The following is a 24,100-nucleotide window of genomic DNA, read 5'->3' as shown; positions in this document are numbered from 1 at the left end:
AGGCATAAAAAGGTAAAAAAAACATCATAGTATAGTGAGGCATAAAAATGTCTAAAAACATCTTAGAATAGTAAGGCATAAAAGGTAAAAAAAACATCATAGTATAGTAAGGCAAAAAATGTCATAGTATAGTAAGGCATAAAAAGGTAAAAAAAAAATCATAGTATAGTGAGGCATAAAAATGTCTAAAAACATCTTAGAATAGTAAGGCATAAAAGGTAAAAAAACATCATAGTATAGTAAGGCAAAAAATGTCATAGTATAGTAAGGCATGAAAACGTCAAAAAACATCATAGTATAGTAAGGCATAAAATGCCATAGTATAGTAAGGCATAAAAACGTCTTAGTATAGTGAATCATAAAAAGGTCAAAAAATGTCATAGTATAGTAAGGCATAAAAAGGTAAAAAAAACATCATAGTATAGTGAGGCATAAAAATGTCTAAAAACATCTTAGAATAGTAAGGCATAAAAAGTAAAAAAACATCATAGTATAGTAAGGCAAAAAATGTCATAGTATAGTAAGGCATAAAAAGGTCAAAAAACATCATAGTATAGTAAGGCAAAAAAAGGTAAAAAAAACATCATAGTATAGTAAGGCATAAAATGTCATAGTATAGTAAGGCATAAAAACGTCTTAGTATAGTGAATCATAAAAAGGTAAAAAAATGTCATAGTATAGTAAGGCATGAAAAGGTCAAAAAACATCATAGTATAGTAAGGCATAAAAACGTCTTAGTATAGTGAATCATAAAAAGGTCAAAAAATGTCATAGTATAGTAAGGCATAAAAAGTCAAAAAACATCATAGTATAGTAAGGCATGAAAAGGTAAAAACACATCATAGTATAGTAAGGCATAAAAAGGTCAAAAATTTTTATAGTATGAATAGGCGTAAAATGTCATAGTATAGTAAGGCAAAAAAGGTCAAAAATCGTCATAGTATAGTAAGGTATAAAATGTCATAGTATAGTAGGGCATAAAAAGGTCAAAAATCGTCATAGTATAGTAAGGCATAAAAAGGTAAAAAAAAACGTCATAGTATAGTAAGGCATAAAAAGGTCAAAAATTTTCATAGTATAGTAAGGCATAAAATGCCATAGTATAGTAAGGCATAAAAACGTCTTAGTATAGTGAATCATAAAAAGGTCAAAAAATGTCATAGTATAGTAAGGCATAAAAAGGTAAAAAAAACATCATAGTATAGTGAGGCATAAAAATGTCTAAAAACATCTTAGAATAGTAAGGCATAAAAAGTAAAAAAACATCATAGTATAGTAAGGCAAAAAATGTCATAGTATAGTAAGGCATAAAAAGGTCAAAAAACATCATAGTATAGTAAGGCAAAAAAAGGTAAAAAAAAACATCATAGTATAGTAAGGCATAAAAACGTCTTAGTATAGTGAATCATAAAAAGGTCAAAAAATGTCATAGTATAGTAAGGCATAAAAATGTCTAAAAACATCTTAGAATAGTAAGGCATAAAAGGTAAAAAAACATCATAGTATAGTAAGGCAAAAAATGTCATAGTATAGTAAGGCATAANATAATATGTTGTAAAAATGTCATTGTATAATATGTCATGAACTTATATATGTCATATACATATATGTTTAGCATAATATCTCAAAAATGTAGTATAGTAAGGTATAAAAATAACTAATGTTAGGTAACAAAGTATAGGTGACAAAGTATAGTTAGGCATAAAATGTCATAGTATAATAAGGCATAAAAAGGTAAAAAAAACATCATAGTATAGTAAGGCATAAAATGTCATAGTATAGTAAGGCATAAAAAGGTCAAAAAACATCATAGTATAGTAAGGCAAAAAAAGGTAAAAAAAACATCATAGTATAGTAAGGCATAAAATGTCATAGTATAGTAAGGCATAAAAACGTCTTAGTATAGTGAATCATAAAAAGGTAAAAAAATGTCATAGTATAGTAAGGCATGAAAAGGTCAAAAAACATCATAGTATAGTACGGCATAAAAACGTCTTAGTATAGTGAATCATAAAAAGGTAAAAAAATGTCATAGTATAGTAAGGCATGAAAAGGTAAAAACACATCATAGTATAGTAAGGCATAAAAATGTCAAAAATTTTTATAGTATGAATAGGCGTAAAATGTCATAGTATAGTAAGGCAAAAAAAGGTCAAAAATCGTCATAGTATAGTAAGGTATAAAATGTCATAGTATAGTAGGGCATAAAAAGGTCAAAAATCGTCATAGTATAGTAAGGCATAAAAAGGTAAAAAAAAACGTCATAGTATAGTAAGGCATAAAAAGGTCAAAAATTTTCATAGTATAGTAAGGCATAAAATGCCATAGTATAGTAAGGCATAAAAACGTCTTAGTATAGTGAATCATAAAAAGGTCAAAAAATGTCATAGTATAGTAAGGCATAAAAAGGTCAAAAAACATCATAGTATAGTAAGGCAAAAAAAGGTAAAAAAAAAACATCATAGTATAGTAAGGCATAAAAACGTCTTAGTATAGTGAATCATAAAAAGGTCAAAAAATATCATAGTATAGTAAGGCATAAAAACGTAAAAAAAACATCATAGTATAGTAAGGCATAAAATGTCATAGTATAGTAAGGCATAAAAAGGTCAAAAAACATCATAGTATAGTAAGGCAAAAAAAGGTAAAAAAACATCATAGTATAGTAAGGCATAAAATGTCATAGTATAGTAAGGCATAAAAACGTCTTAGTATAGTAAGGCATAAAAAGGTCAAAAAATGTCAAAAAAATGTTGTATATGTCATGAAAATGTCATTGTATAATATAAAAATGTCATTGCATAATATGTTGTAAAAATGTCATTGTATGATATTTAATAAACATATGTCACAAAAATGTCATTTTATTATTTCGCATAATATCTCAAAAATGTAATATAGTAAGGTATGAAAATGTCATAGTATAATAAGGCATGAAAAAGTCATAGTATAGTAAGGCATAAAATGTCATAATATAGCTAGGCATAAAAAGTTCAAAAATTGTCATCGTATAGTAAGGCATAAAAATGTCAAAAAACGTCATAGTATAGTAAGGCATAAAATGTCATAATATAGCTAGGCATAAAAAGTTCAAAAATTGTCATCGTATAGTAAGGCATAAAAATGTCAAAAAACGTCATAGTATAGTAAGGCATAAAATGTCATAATATAGCTAGGCATAAAAAGTTCAAAAATTGTCATCGTATAGTAAGGCATAAAAATGTCAAAAAACGTCATAGTATAGTAAGGCATAGAATGTCATAGTATAGTAAGGTATAAAATGTCATAGTGTAAGGCATAAAAACGTCTTAGTATAGTAAGGCATAAAAAGGTAAAAAAAACGTCATAGTATAGTAAGGCATAAAATGTTATACTATAGTAATGCATAAAAACGTCATAGTATAGTAAGGCATAAAAAGGTCAAAAAACGTCATAGTATGGTAAGGCATAAAATGTCATAGTATAGTAAGGCATAAAAACGTCTTAGTATAGTAAGGCATAAAAAAGTCAAAAAATGTCATAGTATAGTAAGGCGTAAAATTTCATTGTATCGTAAGGCATGAAAACGTCTTAGTATAGTAAGGCATAAAAAGGTCAAAAAACGTCATAGTATAGTTAGGCATAAAATGTCATAGTATAGTAAGGCATAAAAACGTCTTAGTACAGTAAGTCATGAAAACGTCTTAGTATAGTAAGGCATAAAAAGGTCAAAAAATGTAAAAAAAAATGTTGTATATGTCATAAAAATGTCATTGTATAATACAAAAATGTCATTGTGCAAGATGTCATAAAAATGTATGTCATGAAAATGTCATTGTATAATATGTCATGAAAATGTCATTGTATAATATAAAAATGTCATTGCATAATATGTTTTAAAAATGTCATTGTATGATATTTAATAAACATATGTCACAAAAATGTCATTTTATTATTTCGCATAATATCTCAAAAATGTAGTATAATAAGGTATGAAAATGTCATACTATAATAAGGCATAAAAAAGTCATGTATAGTAAGGCATAAAATGTCATAATATACAGTAGTTAGGCATAAAAAGGTCAAAAATTGACAGTTTAGATAGGCATAAAATGTCATAGTATAGTAGGGCGTAAAAAGGTCAAAAATCGTCATAGTATAGTAAGGCATAAAAAAGTTAAAAAACATCATAGTATAGTATGGCATAAAAAGGTAAAAAAATGTCATAGTATAGATAGGCATAAAATGTCATAGTATAGTAAGGCATAGAATGTCATAGTATAGTAAGGCATAAAATGCCATCGTGCAGTAAGGCATAAAAAGGTCAAAAATCATCATGGTATAGTAAGGCATAAAAAGGTAAAAAATGGTCATAGTATAGTAAGGCATAAAAAGGTAAAAAATGGTCACAGTATAGTAAGGCATAAAATGTCATAGTATAGTAAGGCTTAAAAAGGTCAAAAATCGTCATAGTATAGTAAGGCATAAAAAGGTAAAAAAAACGTCATAGTATAGCAAGGCTTAAAGGGTCAAAAATCGTCCTAGTATAGTAAGGCATAAAAAGGCAAAAAAAAAAACGTCATAGTATAGCAAGGAATAAAAAGGTCAAAAATTTTCATAGTATAAATAGGCAAAAAATGTCATAGTATAGTAAGGCATAAAAAGGTCAAAAATTTTTATAGTATAAATAGGCGTAAAATGTCATAGTATAGTAAGGCATAAAAAGGTTTAAAAAACATCATAGTATAGTAAGGCAAAAAAAAGTCAAAAATCGTCATAGTATAGTAAGGCAAAAAATGTCATAGTATAGTAGGGCATAAAAAGGTCAAAAATCGTCATAGTATAGTAAGGCATAAAAAGGTAAAAAAAAAACGTCATAGTATAGATAGGCATAAAAAGTCATTGTATAGTAAGGTATAAAAAGATCAAAAAACGTCATAGTATAGCAAGGCATAAAAAGGTCAAAAAGTGTCATAGTATAGTAAGGCATAAAAAGGTAAAAAAAAACGTCATAGTATAGTAAGGCATAAAAAAGGTCAAAAATTTTCATAGTATAAATAGGCATAAAATGTCATAGTATAGTAAGGCATAAAAAGGTCAAAAATTTTCATAGTATAGTAAGACATAAAATGTCATTCTATAGTAAGGCATAAAAAGGTAAAAAATCGTCATAGTATAAATAGGCATAAAATGTCATAGTATAGTAAGGCATAAAAAGGTCAAAAATTTTCATAGTATAGTAAGACATAAAATGTCATTCTATAGTAAGGCATAAAAAGGTAAAAAATCGTCATAGTATAGATAGGCATAAAAAGTCACTGTATAGTAAGGTATAAAAAGATCAAAAAACGTCATAGTATAGCAAGGCATAAAAAGGTCAAAATGTGTCATAGTATAGTAAGGCATAAAAAGGTAAAAAAAAACGTCATAGTATAGTAAGGCATAAAAAAGGTCAAACATTTTCATAGTATAGTAAGGCATAAAATTTCATAGTATTGTAAGGTATAAAAAGGTCTAAAAACATCATAGTATAGTAAGGCATAAAAAGGTCTAAAAATGTCATAGTATAGTAAGTCATAAAAACGTCTAAAAACATCATAGTATAGTAAGGCATAAAAAGGTCTAAAAATGTCATAGTATAGTAAGTCATAAAAACGTCTAAAAACATCATAGTATAGTAAGGCATAAAAAGGTCTAAAAATGTCATAGTATAGTAAGTCATAAAAACGTCTAAAAACATCATAGTATAGTAAGGCATAAAAAGGTCTAAAAATGTCATAGTATAGTAAGTCATAAAAACGTCTAAAAACATCATAGTATAGTAAGGCATAAAAAGGTCTAAAAATGTCATAGTATAGTAAGTCATAAAAACGTCTAAAAACATCATAGTATAGTAAGGCATAAAAAGGTTAAAAAACATCATAGTATAGTAAGGCATAAAAAGGTAACAAATCGTCATAGTATAGTAAGGCATAAAATGTCAGTATAGTAAGGTGTAAAAAGATCAAAAAACGTCATAGTATAGCAAGGCATAAAAAGGTCAAAAAATATCATAGGATAGTAAGGCATAGAATGTCATAGTATAGTAAGGCATAAAAAGATCAAAAAACGTCATAGTATAGCAAGGCTTAAAGGGTCAAAAAACGTCATAGTATAGTACGGCATAAAAAGGTCAAAAAATATCATAGGATAGTAAGGCATAGAATGTCATAGTATAGTAAGGCATAAAAAGGTCAAAAATTGTCATAGTATAGTAAGGCATAAAATTTCATAGTATAGTAAGGTATAAAAAGGGTAAAAAACGTCATAGTATAGTAAGGCATAAAAAGGTCTAAAAACATCGTAGTATAGTGAGGCATAAAAGGGTCAAAAAATGTCATAGTATAGTAAGGCATAAAATCCCATCGTGTAGTAAGGCATAAAAAGGTAAAAAATGGTCATAGTATAGTAAGGCATAAAATGTCATAGTATAGTAGGGCATAAAAAGGTCAAAAATCGCCATAGTATAGTAAGGCATAAAAAGGTAAAAAAAAACGTCACAGTATAGTAAGGCATAAAAAGGTAAAAAATGTTCATAGTATAGTAAGACATAAAATGTCATAGTATAGTAAGGCATAAAAAAGGTCAAAAATCGTCATTATAGCAAGGCATAAAATGTCATAGTATAGTAAGGCATAAAAAGGTCAAAAATTGTCATAGTGTAGAAAGGCATAAAATGTCATAGTATAGTAAGGCATAAAAAGGTCTAAAAATGTCATAGTATAGATAGGCATAAAAAGTCATTGTATAGTAAGGTATAAAAAGATCAAAAAACGTCATAGTATAGCAAGGCATAAAAAGGTCAAAAAGTGTCATAGTATAGTAAGGCATAAAAAGGTAAAAAAAAACGTCATAGTATAGTAAGGCATAAAAAAGGTCAAAAAATGTCATAGTATAGATAGGCATAAAATGTCATAGTATAGTAAGGCATAGAATGTCATAGTATAGTAAGGCATAAAAAAGGTCTAAAAACATCATAGTATAGTAAGGCATAAAATCCCATCGTGTAGTAAGGCATAAAAAGGTAAAAAATGGTCATAGTATAGTAAGGCATAAAATGTCATAGTATAGTAGGGCATAAAAAGGTCAAAAATCGTCATAGTATAGTAAGGCATAAAAAGGTAAAAAAAAACGTCATAGTATAGTAAGGCATAAAAAGGTAAAAAATTTTCATAGTATAGTAAGACATAAAATGTCATAGTATAGTAAGGCATAAAAAGGTCAAAAATCGTCATAGTATAGCAAGGCATAAAAAGGTCAAAAATTTTCATAGTATAAATAGGCATAAAACGTCATAGTATAGTAAGGCATAAAAAGGTCAAAAATCGTCATAGTATAGTAAGGCATAAAAAGATCAAAAAACGTCATAGTATAGCAAGGCTTAAAGGGTCAAAAAACGTCATAGTATAGTAAGGTATAAAAAGGGTAAAAAACGTCATAGTATAGTAAGGCATAAAAAGGTCTAAAAACATCATAGTATAGCAAGGCATAAAAAGGTCAAAAATTTTCATAGTATAAATAGGCATAAAATGTCATAGTATAGTAAGGCATAAAAAGGTCAAAAATCGTTATAGTATAGTAAGGCATAAAATTTCATAGTATAGTAAGGTATAAAAAGGTCTAAAAACATCATAGTATAGTGAGGCATGAAAAGGTAAAAAATCGTCATAGTATAGTAAGACATAAAAAGGTCAAAAATTGTCATAGTATAGAAAGGCATAAAATGTCATAGTATAGTAAGGCATAAAAAGGTCAAAAAACATCATAGTATAGTAAGGCATAAAAAGGTTAAAAAAACGTCATAGTATAGTAAGGCATAAAAAGGTAACAAATCGTCATAGTATAGTAAGACATAAAAAGGTCAAAAATTGTCATAGTATAGAAAGGCATAAAATGTCATAGTATAGTAAGGTGTAAAAAGATCAAAAAACTTCATAGTATAGCAAGGCATAAAAAGGTCAAAAAATGTCATAGTATAGTAAGTAGTATAGTCAGTAAATAGTATAGTAACGCATAAAAAGGTCAAAAATCGTCATAGTATAGTAAGGCATAAAATGTCATAGTATAGTAAGGCACAGAATGTCATAGTATAGTAAGGTATAAAATGTCATAGTATAGCAATGTATAAAAAGGTCAAAAATCGTCATAGTATAGATAGGCATAAAATGTCATAGTATACTAAGGCATAAAAAGGTCAAAAAATTTCATAGTATAGTAAGGCATAAAATAAACAGTGTCAATTTCTTTTACGTTATTTGTTGGTTAGGACATTCCATCACACCACGAAGTTAGAACAAATCAACCGTTCAAATGAAGCCATCTAAAAACAGGGATTCAGTAGACAGTATACTAGACAGCTCACATTTTCATACAGGAGTTTTATGTATAAATTCACATCAAAATTGGGTTAAACCTGACATACATATGCATTATATGCAACAAACCGATGATTTTTGCTTGGGATCATGGTTGATGAGCATGTGATGATCAACAACCACAAGTCTTAGTTCATCGTGATTTTATTTACAACATCAGTAGGTGTAAATACCCACAAGGTTAAGAGCAACACCAGACATACAGTCAACTATTCAATAGCTTTTTAACAATTTTTTATATATGTTTTTTTTTTAGACAAAAATACTAGGGAAAATATTTAATCACAGTAGTTGTCTTTCAACAAAGAAAAGCAAATTTATATTGCCTGCTAGATCTTTATCATCAAATGACCTGCAGAAAGCATTGTTACTATAAGACATATACTAAAATTAATTGGTTTTATTATTATAATTAAATCAGTTTTAGTTTAACTAGTTTAAAACGAGGTTACTTCAAACAACCAACACAAACAGCAGTCGAGTTTTAAAGGCTGCAGCCAAACTGTTAACATGCCTGTTACATCACTTCCTGTCTAACCTCCACTCCCTCCTCCTCCTCCTGCACAAAGAGGAACTGGCATACGTCCCTTCACCTTTGACCGCTGGCAGGGAAGCAGAGGGGAAACGTGGGAAAAGTAGTCCACAGGTAAACCAGGACAATGACAGGAAAGTATCGGATAGAGTGGGAGTGTGTGTGTGTGTGTGTGTGTTCACACCTCTCCTTGCGTTCCTCTCCTCCAGGCATCAGAGAAGATGGAGCTGACGACACTCTGGGAGCGGGTGTGGCCTGTTGACGTCATCTCTGAAACACCACTGTCCGATTGGCTGGAGTGGTTGGACTGGGACTCTGAGGTGTGGACAAGAAGTAAGTTTTGTTTAACTTTTACTACTGATAATTATGCTTATTCTGTTTGTGACTAATTAATATTAATTCATGGCCTTTGAGCCTGCCAGAGAATTCACTCCACCAATAGACCTGCAACCAATTATTATTTTCAATATCGTTCAGTCTGACGATTATTTTCTTGAATAATCATCAGACTATAAAACAGAAGAAAAAAGTCACAGATTTCCATCATGATTTCAAAAAGCCTCTTGAAATGTTTTGTTTTGTCCTACAAACAGTCTTGTTAGCATGTTGGTACATTCTCACATTTGAGAAATGACCATCACATATTTGGCATTTTTGCTTGAAAATGGACTGAAACAATTAATCAGTTATCAAAATAGTTGCCAACTAATCTTCTCTTGATGCAGCTCTACAACCAAAGCAAGCAGGCAGACAGACCTGGGAGGCTGGAGGAGCTGGATCCTGACTTGATGGAGGAAGACGATAGGGAAGACCAATCATAGGCCGCCTCTGTCCTCCTCATTGCCTCCTGGAAATTGATGTACAGCTGCTTCCCGTACTGATGGATGGAGAGAGAGAGACAACATGACGATAACGACACTCAGATTAACTACACTGAAGCAGTCTGATTCTGCAGGGTTTCATTGCACCTGAATAGGCTGTTACCTTGGCGATGCGAATACTGTTGATCCATTGTTGGAGGGTTCTGACATCATCACAGCAGAGGTACTTGATGTACTGCGACGTCTTCTGGATCTGAGGGTGCTACACACACATACTATGTATTAGTTTACAGGATTTTCTGTTTAATAGTAGTTTTACACTGCAACTACTACTAGTACTAATACTGCATCTCCAGTCATTTATGCTACTACAAACACACTTAGTATTTCTAATATATTTATTGTCTAAAATTAAATTCAAACCTCTGCAGTATTAATACATTAAAAAATATATATTACTAATTATTAGTAGTATTATTATTAATATATATTATATAAAATATATTACTATTCTATCTGTTGTTATAGATTCTGTATTTTCTTTGAAATAGAGGTGTAACTACTCCATCACACCACTGGGTGGCACTGTAGGACAACAGTGCCACCCAGTGGTCAGTAGTAATCTATCCCAAACCTCAAGATACTTGTGGGTTTGTGTGTGTGTGTGTGTGTGTGTGTGTGTGTGTGTGTGTGTGTGTGTGTGTGTGTGTGTGTGTGTGTGTGTGTGTGTGAGAGTGTGTACCTTCAGCACCATGCAGTAGTCTGTAGGAGCCTTGTACTTGCTCTTGTAGTCCTGGCCGTGGTAAACGTTAACATGATCCAACTGGAGAAAACACACCAGGTCTCTGGATGCCTACACAAACACACACGTTTAAAGTTCAAGAATCACAGTATCATTTTTCAGTCTTACAATTAAAAGAATCATTGCTGTTAAACTTTCTGTTCATTACACACACCTTGGCTTTGCCCTTGGGGACGTAGTAGATGCCAGAGGCCCTTAGCAGGAAGTAGCGTTTCTTCCACGACTTCTTCCCATCCTCTTTCAGCCACAACACTCCCTCCATCTCAGGGACGGACACTGAGCTACCGCCGAAACACTCCTGACACAGAAAAAACATACTTGTTGCTGCTTGCTCGTTTTAAACCTGGGCCACATTTTCACTAGTTGAACTAAAGAACATATTTTCTGCACAGTGAAGGTTCATTCACCTTATTTGCTTTCTGGGCCATCTACCATTGCAGGTAAACTCAGTTTCACTTTGCTGCTGTTCTCATAGTCATATCAATATCGTTTATTTCTATATGGACATTAAACAAAATGCAGAGTGGGAGAAAAATAAACCGGAGTCAGTGGCTTGAAAAACATGCAGAGTTGGTGAGGTACTTTTTCAGGCCACTGACTGCTGTTTGTTTTTATTTACATGCCACTTTGCATCGCCAGAAGACATTACTTAAGAGAATTAAACATGCACTCTAGTATCTTCAGTTGGTGTGCCTGCTCAGTGTGAAAGTCTATCATGTCAGACTGTTACTGAAATTGTGTGCACATGCCTCAGGACCTGGTTTCCATTCGCACGACTGAAAATTTCTGGGTGAAGATGCATTTGAGGAAGCAAAGGAGGAGAAAACACACTGACCTCTAACAGAGCCTCTTTGTTTCTTTCGGCCATCTCGCACGTCTCCTTCCGCCCCAACAAATAGTTCTGCAGCGGACGGGAAGCAGGAACGAGAAACGAGAGACAAGACGAGGTCGCAGGTTAGCAACATGAAAACACACCTGTGTGAACCATCGCGTGTGTTCATGTGTGTGTGTTCATCTCACCTGGGGGTTTTTGAACAGGGCGTACTTCTCGATGCGTTCAGTGAACATCAGGCGGTTCTGACTGTCTCTGGTCCAGTTCAGCAGGTTCTCCACCAGGTTCTCATGATCCTCGAAGATCCGCTCTGCGCAGGGGGAACCAGATATTTTACTTTGATTTTCAGTTCATTCAAGCCAAATTAAGAAAATCTGAAGGAATCGGTTTAGTGTTTTTACTTTGGATGTAAACACTGCTGTCATGTTCATCTTCATTCTACCTAAAAGGATTTAAAACCTTTTTATTTAAAAAAAACAGTCTTGTATCTTGTTTTTGCATCAACTCTGTCAATGTCAAATTACGCAGCAAACACAAGATTTTTAATCCACAAATATCTGTTTTTACTTTGAAGACATCTGATATTTTCATGTGTGTGCACCTCCAGACTCGGGCCTCACTAGATTTTATATTTCAATAGAAGAAATAAACGGATACAGCAAGTATTCTACTAACTATAAAACCTTATTTGAAGGTTTTTTTTAAAATGACAAAAAACAATTTGTCTTCTCAGGACTGATATTAAATACATTATGGTACATTAAATACCATGAGCACCAACAGCAGCTGCTATGACGTCTCTCGTCACGAGGCAACAAAACGCTGCACCAGCCGCTGAAATCATCCAAAAATCCTAAAGTGAATTTCTTGTAAAAATTGGAAAATGGAGAGGAGTGTTACTTCAGGGACCTCATAACCCCGCTCTCCTCGCTGCTCTATAGAAGCAACGACATGGCTCGTGGCAATCTGCTGTCCTCATTCCTTCTCTCTCTCTCTTTTGAGCTCAGTGTCTCAGCCCCGGCTGCTTTTCACTGGCTTTCACATGTTTTCCTCCGAGGACTGAAACGGACAAAACCACGTCAGCTGTGACCCACATTCAATCTGTGGACGACCGTGTTGTGTCTTTTTTATTTTCTTTTATTAGGGGACAGACTGAGTCAGAACCTGTGTGAGTGCACAGAGCTCATCCTGACAATATTGACTTTGTACTACATGTCAGCATTTACACACATTTACTGTTGTGCTTTATTCCTTCAGTACATGACATGTTGTTGTTGACATGTATGTCAGCTGGTCGTTAGATTCCTCTTTCATCCTTTCTGTAGTTTCACTGACCCAAAAGTTACTGATTATAACTTTATCAGCATCTCATGAAAATGCATGAATGTATTAATCAGTGAGTTAGCCGAGGTAACGACAGACAACCGGTTATTCTGCCCAGTATCTAAAGTAGTCATGTAGCTCTTCACAGCACGACAGCAGCACTAAGTAGTTTTTATTTTTGATCATTTAAGGACGTTATAAAGTTTTGTAATTAAGATCCAAATCCCTGATAATTAAGCTCATGTCAGTTACAGTGTGTCATCATTTCTCACACATTTTAAACATCAGCCTGAGAGATGGATGAGCCATAAAAAGCTAAAACTTCCTGTCCGTCTTCGACTGCAGGAAATAAGACTTGAACAGGTTTATAAAGCTGCAACAATAAGTTCATTATTCTGATCATTTTATAAGAGTTTTTTTTTTAAGCAACTTTGCTGGTTCCAGCTTCTCAAATGTGACGATTTGATGATTTTCTGTATCACATGACCGTAAAACTGAACATTTTTGTGTTCTCGACTGTATCAAGGCGCCTGAAGGCATCACTATGCATTGTGGGAAATTATCCACAGCACTTATCAGCATTTTCTGACATTTTTTAGGCAAAAGGATTAATTGATAATAAATAATATTAAGCTAGTTGCTGCCCGACATGTTTAATAACTCAGTAATCACGAAGAAGAAATACTACCACTACTACTCCTACTGAAAATAATAATAATTGTTTTTCTTCTGATCATAATCAGGACGTGCCACTAGTTTATTTCCTGCAGGGTAACCAGTGGCAGGTCAGAGGTCATGATCCGACAGGAAGTCATCCCTCGCCACAGGGCACTCAGCAGGGTGCTGGTGATGCTGGTGTGTCTGTATGTGTAGAGGGGAGGTGGGGGCTGTCACAGGGTCCCGTCCCCCCCCGTCCCCCCCCGTCCCCCCAGCTACAGACACCAGTGGTTCCCTTCATTCCCTTAATGAACACAGGGGCTGATTTAAATGTCCCTCAGGCTGAATCCTGGTCCTCAGTCCAGGTTTTAGAAACTCACACAGAGTAGGTTCGTGTCAGTGACTGAAGGTTCAGGTTCGGCTGAAGTGAACGAGGTAGAACGAGCTTCACTTTACCTCCTCTCTCTCTTCCATAACGATGCTGACTGGCTGTTCAGCAGAAGCCCTGAAGATGTAGGTTAGATCACACGCATCACTGCGCCGGACCCACATAAAGACTGTGTGTGTGTGTGTGTGTGTGTGTGTGCATGTCACAGAGCGTTAAGTGGAGCTGAAGCTCGTAGTACAGTGTGTGCTGGCAAACACACGTCTCACCCCAGCCCCCGAGGGGAGGTGTGTGTGTGTGTGTGTGTTGCTGAATATCTGTTCAGTCTGACAGTCACTGCTGAACACAAGTAAAACGGACCGAATAAAAGGCCCCGCCCCCTCACACACTGACACACCTGGATATATCTGGGATGGGCTGCACCATAAGTTTGACTCTAATTACTTGTTTGCTGAATCAGTGTCACTCAAAAGGCTTCAGTGGCTCAGCGTATAAAGCCATTAGAAATTACTTCAATCTGTTGCTATGGTAACAATGTCAAAACATAAAGCATTCAGCAATGGAAACACAAAAGTCACAGCAGCATTTCCAAAATAAAAGTCCAACACAGTCCTTTGGACAGTTAGCGTTTTAAGTTTTACATTATTACATGTTATTAAAATTATGTTTATTAATTTATTATTATTAATTTAATCATGTGAAATATTTTACCTGCCTTACATTAACCTTTGCTCACTGTCCCACTTATATACTATCTATCTATCTGTCTATCTACATCTATCTATACTTTATATTCCATACTATATTATATCATGTGAATATGTTGTAGTTAATATATTAATATACTATGTTTGATTACAATATAAAACTATATTATAGTTCTATTCTACTATTCTTTTCTTTCCATTTACTGTCATATACAACAGAGAAATCCTCACATTTAAGAAGCTGAAACCAGAGAATATTTGTCTTTTTGCCAAAATGACTGAAACAACTAATTGATTATCAGAATAGTAACTGATTCATTTTCCGACAATTGATTAATCTGCCACTCATTGCGCCTCCAGTATTATATAACTCCTGCATGTACTGTGATTATGTAATTTCCCATGGGGCCGTACAACACTATTATACTTCTGTCTGTATTTGTTCTTCTGTGGTTTCTGTTTTTATTTCTATTCTCGTTTCTCTTCTTGAGCTGAAAGTTCAGCTCTGGAGATCAATAATGTGTGTGTGTGTGTGTGCTCACCCATCTGCAGCTCATTGATGGTTTCCACCAGTGACCAGTCTGGACTGTAGCCACAGTGAGATTTCTCCAGCAAACTGTCCAGAACCTGAAGAACAGGAGACAGTAATGATACTAGTACTACTACTGATAATGATACTAGTACTACTACTGATAATGATACTAGTACTACTACTGCTTATGCTTCTGGATGTACTACTAACAACATGACTAGTACTCCTCCCTCTGATAATACAGCTAATGATAACACAGGTGTCATGAGGGTCGTACCTGTCTGACCGTCTGTCTCTCGTCCACCATCATGGTCTTGGAGCTCTCGTCCGACAGATGAACACGAATCACCAACTATGAAGGAAAGAGAGAGAGAGACGTTCTTTTACATTCACGATAATCAAGTTCAGCAGTTTGTTGTTTTCTCATTAAATGATCTGGAGCTGCCTCTGAGCTCAGCGAGGGAAAGCTCTCAGCTTCCAGAGCATTAAATATTTACTCAGCTTTACTTTCACTTATTCAGAGAGAAACTGACTCCAGATTCATCAGAGGACGATCGTGTTTCTTTCAGCTGTACAGTCATAATGATGTGTCCCAGTAAAGATGAGTGAAGGAGTTAACCATCAGGACGCATGCCGTTAGTATCTCACGGCGTGCATGTATGGATCCACACAGTTAACCCACTGTTATATAACATCACTAAATCACTATAGCATGGTGACTTAGCATGAAACTAAGTGTTGTTGCTATGGTTACCTGCAGTTTAAAGGCCTGGTACAGATATATTTATATATTTAGTTAATTTAGACTGTGCTTTATGTCTTCCAAAAAAAAAATACAAATAAATACCAATAAAAAAAACTTAAATTGTACTTTTAATATATATATGTATTTATTATGCACTGGTTTTCTAAGTAATTATGCTGAATGTTTTAATAAAAATATGTTTTATATATCCAGTGTGTGTCATTCTGTATATTATAAATATTATGTTATTAGTGAGAAATTAGTGAGAAATGTGTGTTTTTAATCACATGCATCATTTGGTCCGTGATATTAAAAACATACCAGAAAATATTTCTGCCACAGCGCCATGAAACCATGTTCTTATGTTTCATCCCTTAAGTTACGTTGCTTTAGTGCAGGAAGATCCACTGTCACTTTTTTACACACACACACGCACACGCACACACACACACACAGACACAGACACGCACACGCACACACACACACACACACACACACACACACACACACACACACGCACACACACACACACACACACACACACACACACACACACACACACACACAGGTATCTGGAGTCCTGTCTGTGTGTGTAGTAAATCCAGATTGCCAATCCAGTCTCTCTCTGTGGGATTGGGATTTAACTCTCTATAGTCATTATGTTGAGTGCTCTGTGTGTGTGTGTGTGTGTGTGTGTGTGTGTCTGTGTGTGTGTGTGTGTGTGTGTGTTTGTGTGTATATATATATATATATATATAGTGTATGTGCATGTGTGTGTTGACCCCAGCTGTTATTGACCAATGTGGAGTAACACTGACCTGACCCAGAAAACTGAGTCCGCTGGACACGTGCCAGTCTCGGACTCACATGCACATGGACCAACACACATCCTGTGCACTCTCATATACACACACACACACACACAGCCACACACACACACACACGCGCGCAAATATACACAACACATATTTCTTTAATGTTCTTTCTTTGTTCCTTATGTGTATGTGTGTGTGTGTGTGTGTGTGTGTGTGTGTGTGTGTGTGAACCAGACTCACCTTCTTCACCTGGGCCTCCTTGATCTTCTCCAGGGCGACTCGGATATTCTCTGCCTTCAGCTTGGCAGCCTGCTCCTCCTGCACGCACACACACACACACACACACACACACAGTGATGATGACAACAGAAACTACACACAGCTCAGTCAACACAAACCAACAGCACAGACACATTCCTTCCACACTCATTATCCCTCTGTCCGTATTAAGGACACACGTCCTGATTAAAACCCTCTTGTCCTCTCACCTGATTCCTCCAACAGGAATTCATCTTTACTTTTGTCACAGTCGACGCTTCTGTGTCTGTGTTTTTACATCAAATAAAATTCAAAATCAGGTATTTAAAAAAAAAAAAAAAAAACAACTCCAGAAAATCCCAGTGTTTTTTTTTTTTAATCAGCAGAGTTTTATGTGTTTCTGCTTAATTAGACTTCTGCTTCTTCTTCTTCTTCTTCTTCTTCCAGCAGCTAATAGATTCCACACTGGGTGAAAGAAGATGAGCAGCAGTGCAGGTTAGTCCAGACAAGACAGAGGTGAACTGCCCCAGGATCGCAAACTGTGAGGAGCTATCACACACGTCTGGTTGGCAGCGCAAAGCCAGCCTCTCCTCCTCATCCTCTTCATCATCATCATCATCGTCTCTTATCTCATATCACTGTGGCTGTAGGAGTCTGGATTAACGCTCTGGTGCTACATGTTTGTAGACAGTTATTGTCCCTCTGGAGGATTATCCAGAAAATTGCCAAATAGCCAAACTAACTGGAGGGTATGTTTCTCGGATGGAGATGTGAAGAAAGTGCCGTCTGTTTTCTTTTCCACAACCAAACGCACAACTTATCTCTTTCAGTTTGTCAACCTCCAACAAAATTAAGATAACCGCCTGTAAGAGGTGAAGCAGTGGAGGACGGGTGGAGGAGCAGAAGAAGCCTCGATTTCAGCAGAGCAGAGCGCAGACACTAACACAAGATCTGCAAGCACAAAATAAAAGAGCAGAAGTAGAAACAGAAGTAGAAATAAACAGCACGAGAATCAAGCAGAAACACTGAGCAACCGACTGTCTGACTGTCTGTTTACGCTCTGACTGGCTGAGCTGTATTTTGACTAATCTAGTTATCGACCGACTGAGAGCCAGATTTAGTCGCTGAGTAAACAGAGAATCTACTGACTGATCGTCTGGTTAGAAGCTGACCGTCTGGTTTTTCACCTCCACACACTGACTGACTGATTCACTGACAGATGGAAGTGAAAGGTGCTACCTTGTGCTGTCACATCCTCCCTGGCCGAGCGAGACAGAGGGAATGAGGGGAGAGGAAGAGAGAGGGAAGGGTAGAGATGGATGGGGTGGGGGAGGGGCATCGTTGCTGTGCCAACTTACATGCAGAGGCACTGATCCCTTTATTTCAAGCTCTCTCGCCTCCTCCTCGCCGTCTCTCCATTCCCATTTCGCTCCGTGCAACACAGTCTTCTCGTCTTTCCAATTCTTTCATCTGATTTGTTTTTCCTCCTTGTTTTGTCCTCATCTCACTCTCACTACTTCACCCGCTGTCTCTCTCCCTCCTCCTCCTCCCTCTCTCCCTCTCTCTCTCTCTCTCTCTCTCTCTCTATGTGGTCAGTTTTAGGGAATCTTTCCAGTCACTTCACATGAGCGTCTGCACCCTAGTGGAGGTGCTCCACTTTAGCCAGTCAGCTTAAACACAAACACAAACAAACACACACACACACACACACACACTCTCACACACGAAGACCCATATTGTGAACGAGCGAAAGGGCAGAAGGAAACGAAAATGATGGGGAAGACGAGGAAGAGGAGATTACCAGCCAATCTCCTTATCAGCACCCCGCAAAAACCCGCTGAAGTACACACACGCACACACACACACGCGCGCACACACACGCGCATGCACACACACACACACGTGCGCACACACACACACATACACACAAAAACACACTGCAGACCTAAATTCTCAAAGCAGCAGGGAAGCCTACAGCATAAGCTCATAAACAGCTTCATAATGACCGGCCTGTGTTTTGGTTAGCGCCTAACAGAAGATTAAAATGAATGCATTGCATCATCAGTTTGACACATGGAGCGTTGGCATTAAGAGCCGTGACTTGTCAAGGTATCACAATGTAGAAACAATAAATAATAAATTACACAAATCAATGATGATATTAAACTAAACATAGATGACTGTGATTAAAGATTACATAGATATTATAGGTATTACATTACATTATTATATATTATATAGATATTATAGATGATGAAATTCAGATGACATATAAAGATTTACATTTAAGTTACTCAAAAAGCACGAAATCTGTTTAAAATGTGAGAAAATATATTGTTTCTTTTAGCTGGCACCTAATAATATTTAAACCGAAGAAGTTACATGGGATTCATGTGGTAACAAGAAATAAATAAATGTAAAAATATAATAAAAGTATGTTGTTCGTAACACTTTATTTTACAGGTTCTTCAATTCCAATTTATTTCCTAATAGTCTCTTAAGAAGCTTCGCAGACGCAACTACAGACGCAAAATGTTTTTCACCATGTATGAAGAATAAAGTTTCTAATAATAAATGAACAAGTAATAAATGATCACTGTGCTTTAAATAGAGAAATTTCTATCAATTTCACCGGAAGTCAATAATAAACTCAACAAACTAATCTCACTAAAATAACAGTGTCAGAATTTTGTTTCTGTTTTTCCTGTAATTTGAAACAAACTACACGAGTCTTTCCAGGAAACTGTAAAGAAATTAAATGTTAAATATGCGATTATGTAATATTAGCAGATTGTGTTTTTAACCTGGTAAAAACTTTTTTTCACTGTTCCTAAAATGCTACACTAAGAATAATCTTATTGGCTTTGAACCTTTAATAAAATAGTTTATTATAAAAATGTATGCATTTTATAAATATTTAATGTTAATTACCTTTAAATACAACAAAAAAAACAACATTAGTGGCAGTGAGCATTTAGAAGAGGTGGAACTGGAAAGACATTAAAAATAAAATGTCTGATAATGTGTTTGGTTACAAAATCAAAAACAAAAAAAAAGCCATATCATATTACGTAAATGTAGACTTAATCTAGCAACATCAATTAGCATCCGTTAAAACTCTAGTGACGCACAGATCTTAGACTTACATAACACCTATTTGAGCTTAAATGCAGCTAAAAACAATGTGGAGATCTGAAAAAAAATGAAGCACAGAGGCTTAAATTTGATAAATTATGTAACACATCATCTGTTAGCAACTTTTAACATTTGAACTAAAAGTGAACTGTGGCTAAAAGTCCAAGGTTTAATGGCTGCTACAATTAAATGTTTAGCCTAAAAAAACTGTTGGTGTTAGCATGTCCCAGTCTGTGTATCAGACAGTTAGCATAACAGTATTGTACGTGCATTCTTTAGCGTTAGCGCTTTAATGCTAACTGGCTGTTGTGTCAGTTGTGTTGCCATTCACAATTCGTCATCTACAGAATATGAAACGCCTGAGGCAGGAGGCTAACAAGTGTCAGCTATCATCATCTTCATCTTCATCATCACTGACATCACAGTCATTATTGTCCCCCTCATCTCTGCCTCCAACATCTTCATCATCACATTTAGAGTTCCACATAAATATGAGTGTAAGGTTGATTTGGATCAATAATATCTTGACGTTTTACTTTTGAAGAATTTTAAATCTTTTAAAATAATCCAATATAAATAAAACAACACATGGTCTCTAACGGTTGTTACTGCTGTATATTTATTATTGTTTCCTAATGGTTTATAATGATTTGACTGTCAATAACCTCCGCAGTCTCGTTATCTACATTTTATTTAGCTATGCTAACGAGCTAGCAAACTGCTCAAAATTTCCACAATTTCCAAACCTTCAGGTCTAAATTTATCTCTACAAATCATGGATGAACATCTGGGCAGCTGTTAGCTTAATGCTAAACAAACATTTAACACGTAATGTATATGATTTTAGCATTAATTAATTAGCACTAATTATTTTCAGTTGAAAATCTGAATCTGTATGATGTTTCTACTTATGTCATTTGCATGAGACTGAGAAATCTCTTACTTTATTGCTTTTAAACATCATTGCTTATCATGAATAATAATGTAAATAATGTAATATTAGTGTGATAATTCATTAACTGGATTTTAATCCATTAAATCCATTGAGAAAACTGATTAAAACAGCTTAATATATTATAATCCATTAATTCATCCATTAATTAAGCACAATTCTGTCTTTCCTGGTGTCTTTTGGTCTGTCACACTCTCTTATGGCATCTGATCACATTATTATATGGATAAAAAAATATATTTTTTTATTCGAGAGAAACCATTCTTTCTGCAGCTTTCTATTTATCCCACCACAGGGATCTTTCTTTTCCTCCCACCGCTGTCGTCAACGTCATTTCCAGCTTGCAGCGTAAACGTTTTTTCTCTCCATCTCATAGATATTCACTTGACCTACATTATAGAGACACTAAAATTAGCTTCTGCCCAGGAAGGATCCCGCTGCCTTTGAAGTCATAAGGAACATGTCCCTCCTGAGCCGCCATAGGCTCATGAACAGAGCGGAGCGATGCGACTCATGTGGAAGCAGCAGAAGTGGGCCAGCTGTGTGTGTGTGTGTGCGTGTGTGTGTGTGTGCGTGTGTGTGTATGAAAGAGAAAGTGTGTGGGTGGGTTGCAGTTATTGCTGCGGCGGTGTAACACTGACACAGAAAGACTATTCCATATGCAGAGCTACACACATACATTACACACACACACACACACACCGCTGTGCTGGAAGCTGCTCTAATGAGTCCAGATAATTACACCCTCAGCCTAATCACTGCTGCAAGAATTAGACTGGCCCCATAGCTCGTAATCTGCCTGCACTGGAATTCTTTCAGCCCCCCCCCCCCCCCCCCTCCAAATCTGGGACCACAAATTAAAACAAAATCACGTTTTTCCAAGATGCAGCTCAAAGCAACTTCATGCCTGGACTCAGTGGAGTCAGAATAACTGCAGGAGGGAAACACTGAGGGACAATGAGACGGGTTATCTCGGCTCGGTTTAAATCCGCAGCAGTAAAAGCTGGATTTGAAACAAATGGAGATAAATGGATGTTAAAACTAAAACATTAATCTGACTACATTCATTTAATTCTGGAGCTTGTATTGTGCTGTTACTAAAAAAAATCCAATACTCTCTGATACGATGGTGCATTAGTGGCGAAAAGGCCACAAAGTACAATTAGATAATTCAGGGATGTTTTACTAGATTGGGTCAAATTATGAGCTTTAAATTGAAGCTTGATCCAGAACTCAATCTCGGGGAAATGTTTTGTTTTTTTCTCTGAAGTGAAACCGAGAGGAGAAATGAAAAAATGAGGAGGACTTGGAGCAGATTTGTGTGTCTGTGAGCTGCCATTACGAAGACAGCCAAAGCCAAGACGTCCAAATGAGACAGCCCATTGCCAGCCAGCTGCTGTGAGAGAGTGTGTGTGTGTGTGTGTTTGTGTGTGCACGTGCATGTATATGTTGCTACAGGGAATCACCCCGTCTCTGCACCAAAGAAGATTATCCCTGTAGATCTGGCACATTCCTCTAACATCCAATCAAACGGCCTCATCTGCTTTATCATCCAATCAAATCATGACATCGCCGATCCAACCAGAGGAAAGCCTCCTTGCTTACTTTCTATCTAATGCCTATAAACACACACACACACACACTAACACACACACACACACAGATAAATAAAACTTTGACCTTCGCTATTAAGAAGCCTACAGCTTTAGCTTAACAGCAGCAGAGCCACACTTCTACCCAAGGACATCCATGTATATTATGTAGCAACACATCAGAAATAAAATAAAATAAAACCCTCCTCTAACTTCCTTCATGTATTTATTTGTCATTTTATTCATGAGCTACAACCTAAAATTACAACTTTATTCTAATATTATGACTATTTTCTTGAAATATTATGATTTTATTCTCAAATTTAAGACTTTATTCTCAAAGTTTTTCAGATTTAAGTCGTAACGAGCAACATCTCCATCTCCCACCAGCACCGACAACAATCAGAGCAGTATCTAGTCCCATTATGTGCATTGATCAATGTTTGCTATCACTGAGCTCATGTACTGAGCTCCATTACAACAACTGGCTGAGCTCCAAACACTCATTACCAAACAGAACAAACCGAGGCCGCTTCACCGCTTCCTCTCAGGTCACTGCCGCACGCTCTCAGCTTTAACTACTACTGTTTATCTGATGTCCAGGCCTCTCGATGAAGCTCAGAAAAAAGTTTTAAAAAAACAGCGCAACAGACCAGGAGTCACAGAAAATGAACAAAGCCTGAATTAGTGCATAATGTCTCTTTGTAATTACACATTTTTTGTATATTTTTAATGGTTATTATCAGAAAAAGATGTAGATGAAGATGTTGCGTCTCAAATCTGACAGGTGACCGCGGTTGTCGCCCACGTGTCGGCTGCGTCGCTCACTTGACCTCAAACTACTCGTTTTACTTTCCTGTGTGTGTGTGTGTGTGTGTGTGCGCGCCGTGTGTCACGTGACATGGACATTAAGCCGCCGAAACACATGTGCTCCGCCTTATTCTTCAGTCGCCGTTTTCACAAGTTTGAAAATACGTTGGTGGTCCCTCCACTTTCCGCTTCGTAGCCAAGATGGCGACCGTTGAGAGTGAGAAGTGTCCATCGTTTTTATGCTCAACCTTTTGGAGCGTTTTGAATGCGACATCCGGGTACTTAAGGTGCTGCATGTTGCCGTACCTTCTCCACTATTGATCTTTAGCTTGCTTCCCTTCTTTTATTGATGGAGCTGGCTTCACGGGAACAGAAGCAGACACAGAAGCGTGGACCGTCTCACTTACCTGTGCTTAGGTTCTTTAACATGAGTCAGTAATCCCAGTGAGTTTCCCCCAACAGTGTTGTTGAAGCAGTCTCACGGTGCGATCACACAGGAAGTGTGTTAGCAGCTTTACTTGTTTGTAATGTGACTGTTTTGCATGTTGTCTGTTTGGAGTCTGGTGCCTTCAATCACATCACTGGCACTTTTACTGTCCAATCAGAAGCCAAGACTGCTGTGACAAATAGTATTAGTACTCTCCAAACAAACTTAAATGTAGTATTTTTCTCATGGGCAAAATGGTGGAACCTCTGGTAAATGATCACATCCGCATTTTACAAAAACTCCTGTGTGATCGGATCCTGGAAAGACTCTTCAGTGCCGTCAACCACTGGCACACAACAGCAATTAAACCGTCACACGACAC

The 24,100-nt window shown here is 35.8% G+C and overlaps 1 protein-coding gene across 1 annotated transcript in view; it reads right to left on the bottom strand.

Moving 5' to 3' along the window:
• Positions 1-24,100, bottom strand: part of LOC111218060 (ras-associated and pleckstrin homology domains-containing protein 1-like) — a 40,528-nt gene that overhangs the window by 4,260 nt on the left and 12,168 nt on the right. The window contains exons 8-17 of the mRNA XM_022740153.1: positions 16,785-16,862; positions 15,262-15,336; positions 14,995-15,079; positions 11,569-11,690; positions 11,384-11,449; positions 10,703-10,846; positions 10,489-10,599; positions 9,910-10,008; positions 9,682-9,802; positions 9,110-9,240 (exon numbers count right to left, since the gene is read on the bottom strand). Coding sequence (XP_022595874.1) covers positions 9,110-9,240; positions 9,682-9,802; positions 9,910-10,008; positions 10,489-10,599; positions 10,703-10,846; positions 11,384-11,449; positions 11,569-11,690; positions 14,995-15,079; positions 15,262-15,336; positions 16,785-16,862 — 1,032 coding nt within the window. The remainder of the gene's footprint in view (positions 1-9,109; positions 9,241-9,681; positions 9,803-9,909; positions 10,009-10,488; positions 10,600-10,702; positions 10,847-11,383; positions 11,450-11,568; positions 11,691-14,994; positions 15,080-15,261; positions 15,337-16,784; positions 16,863-24,100) is intronic.

The sequence above is a fragment of the Seriola dumerili genome, unplaced genomic scaffold (genome assembly GCF_002260705.1).
Source record: "Seriola dumerili isolate Sdu_G_001 unplaced genomic scaffold, Sdu_1.0 BDQW01000052.1, whole genome shotgun sequence".
Lineage (NCBI taxonomy): Eukaryota > Metazoa > Chordata > Actinopteri > Carangiformes > Carangidae > Seriola > Seriola dumerili.
The sequence above is the reverse complement of the archived record's forward strand: the minus strand, read 5'-3'. Positions and strand labels throughout refer to the sequence as shown.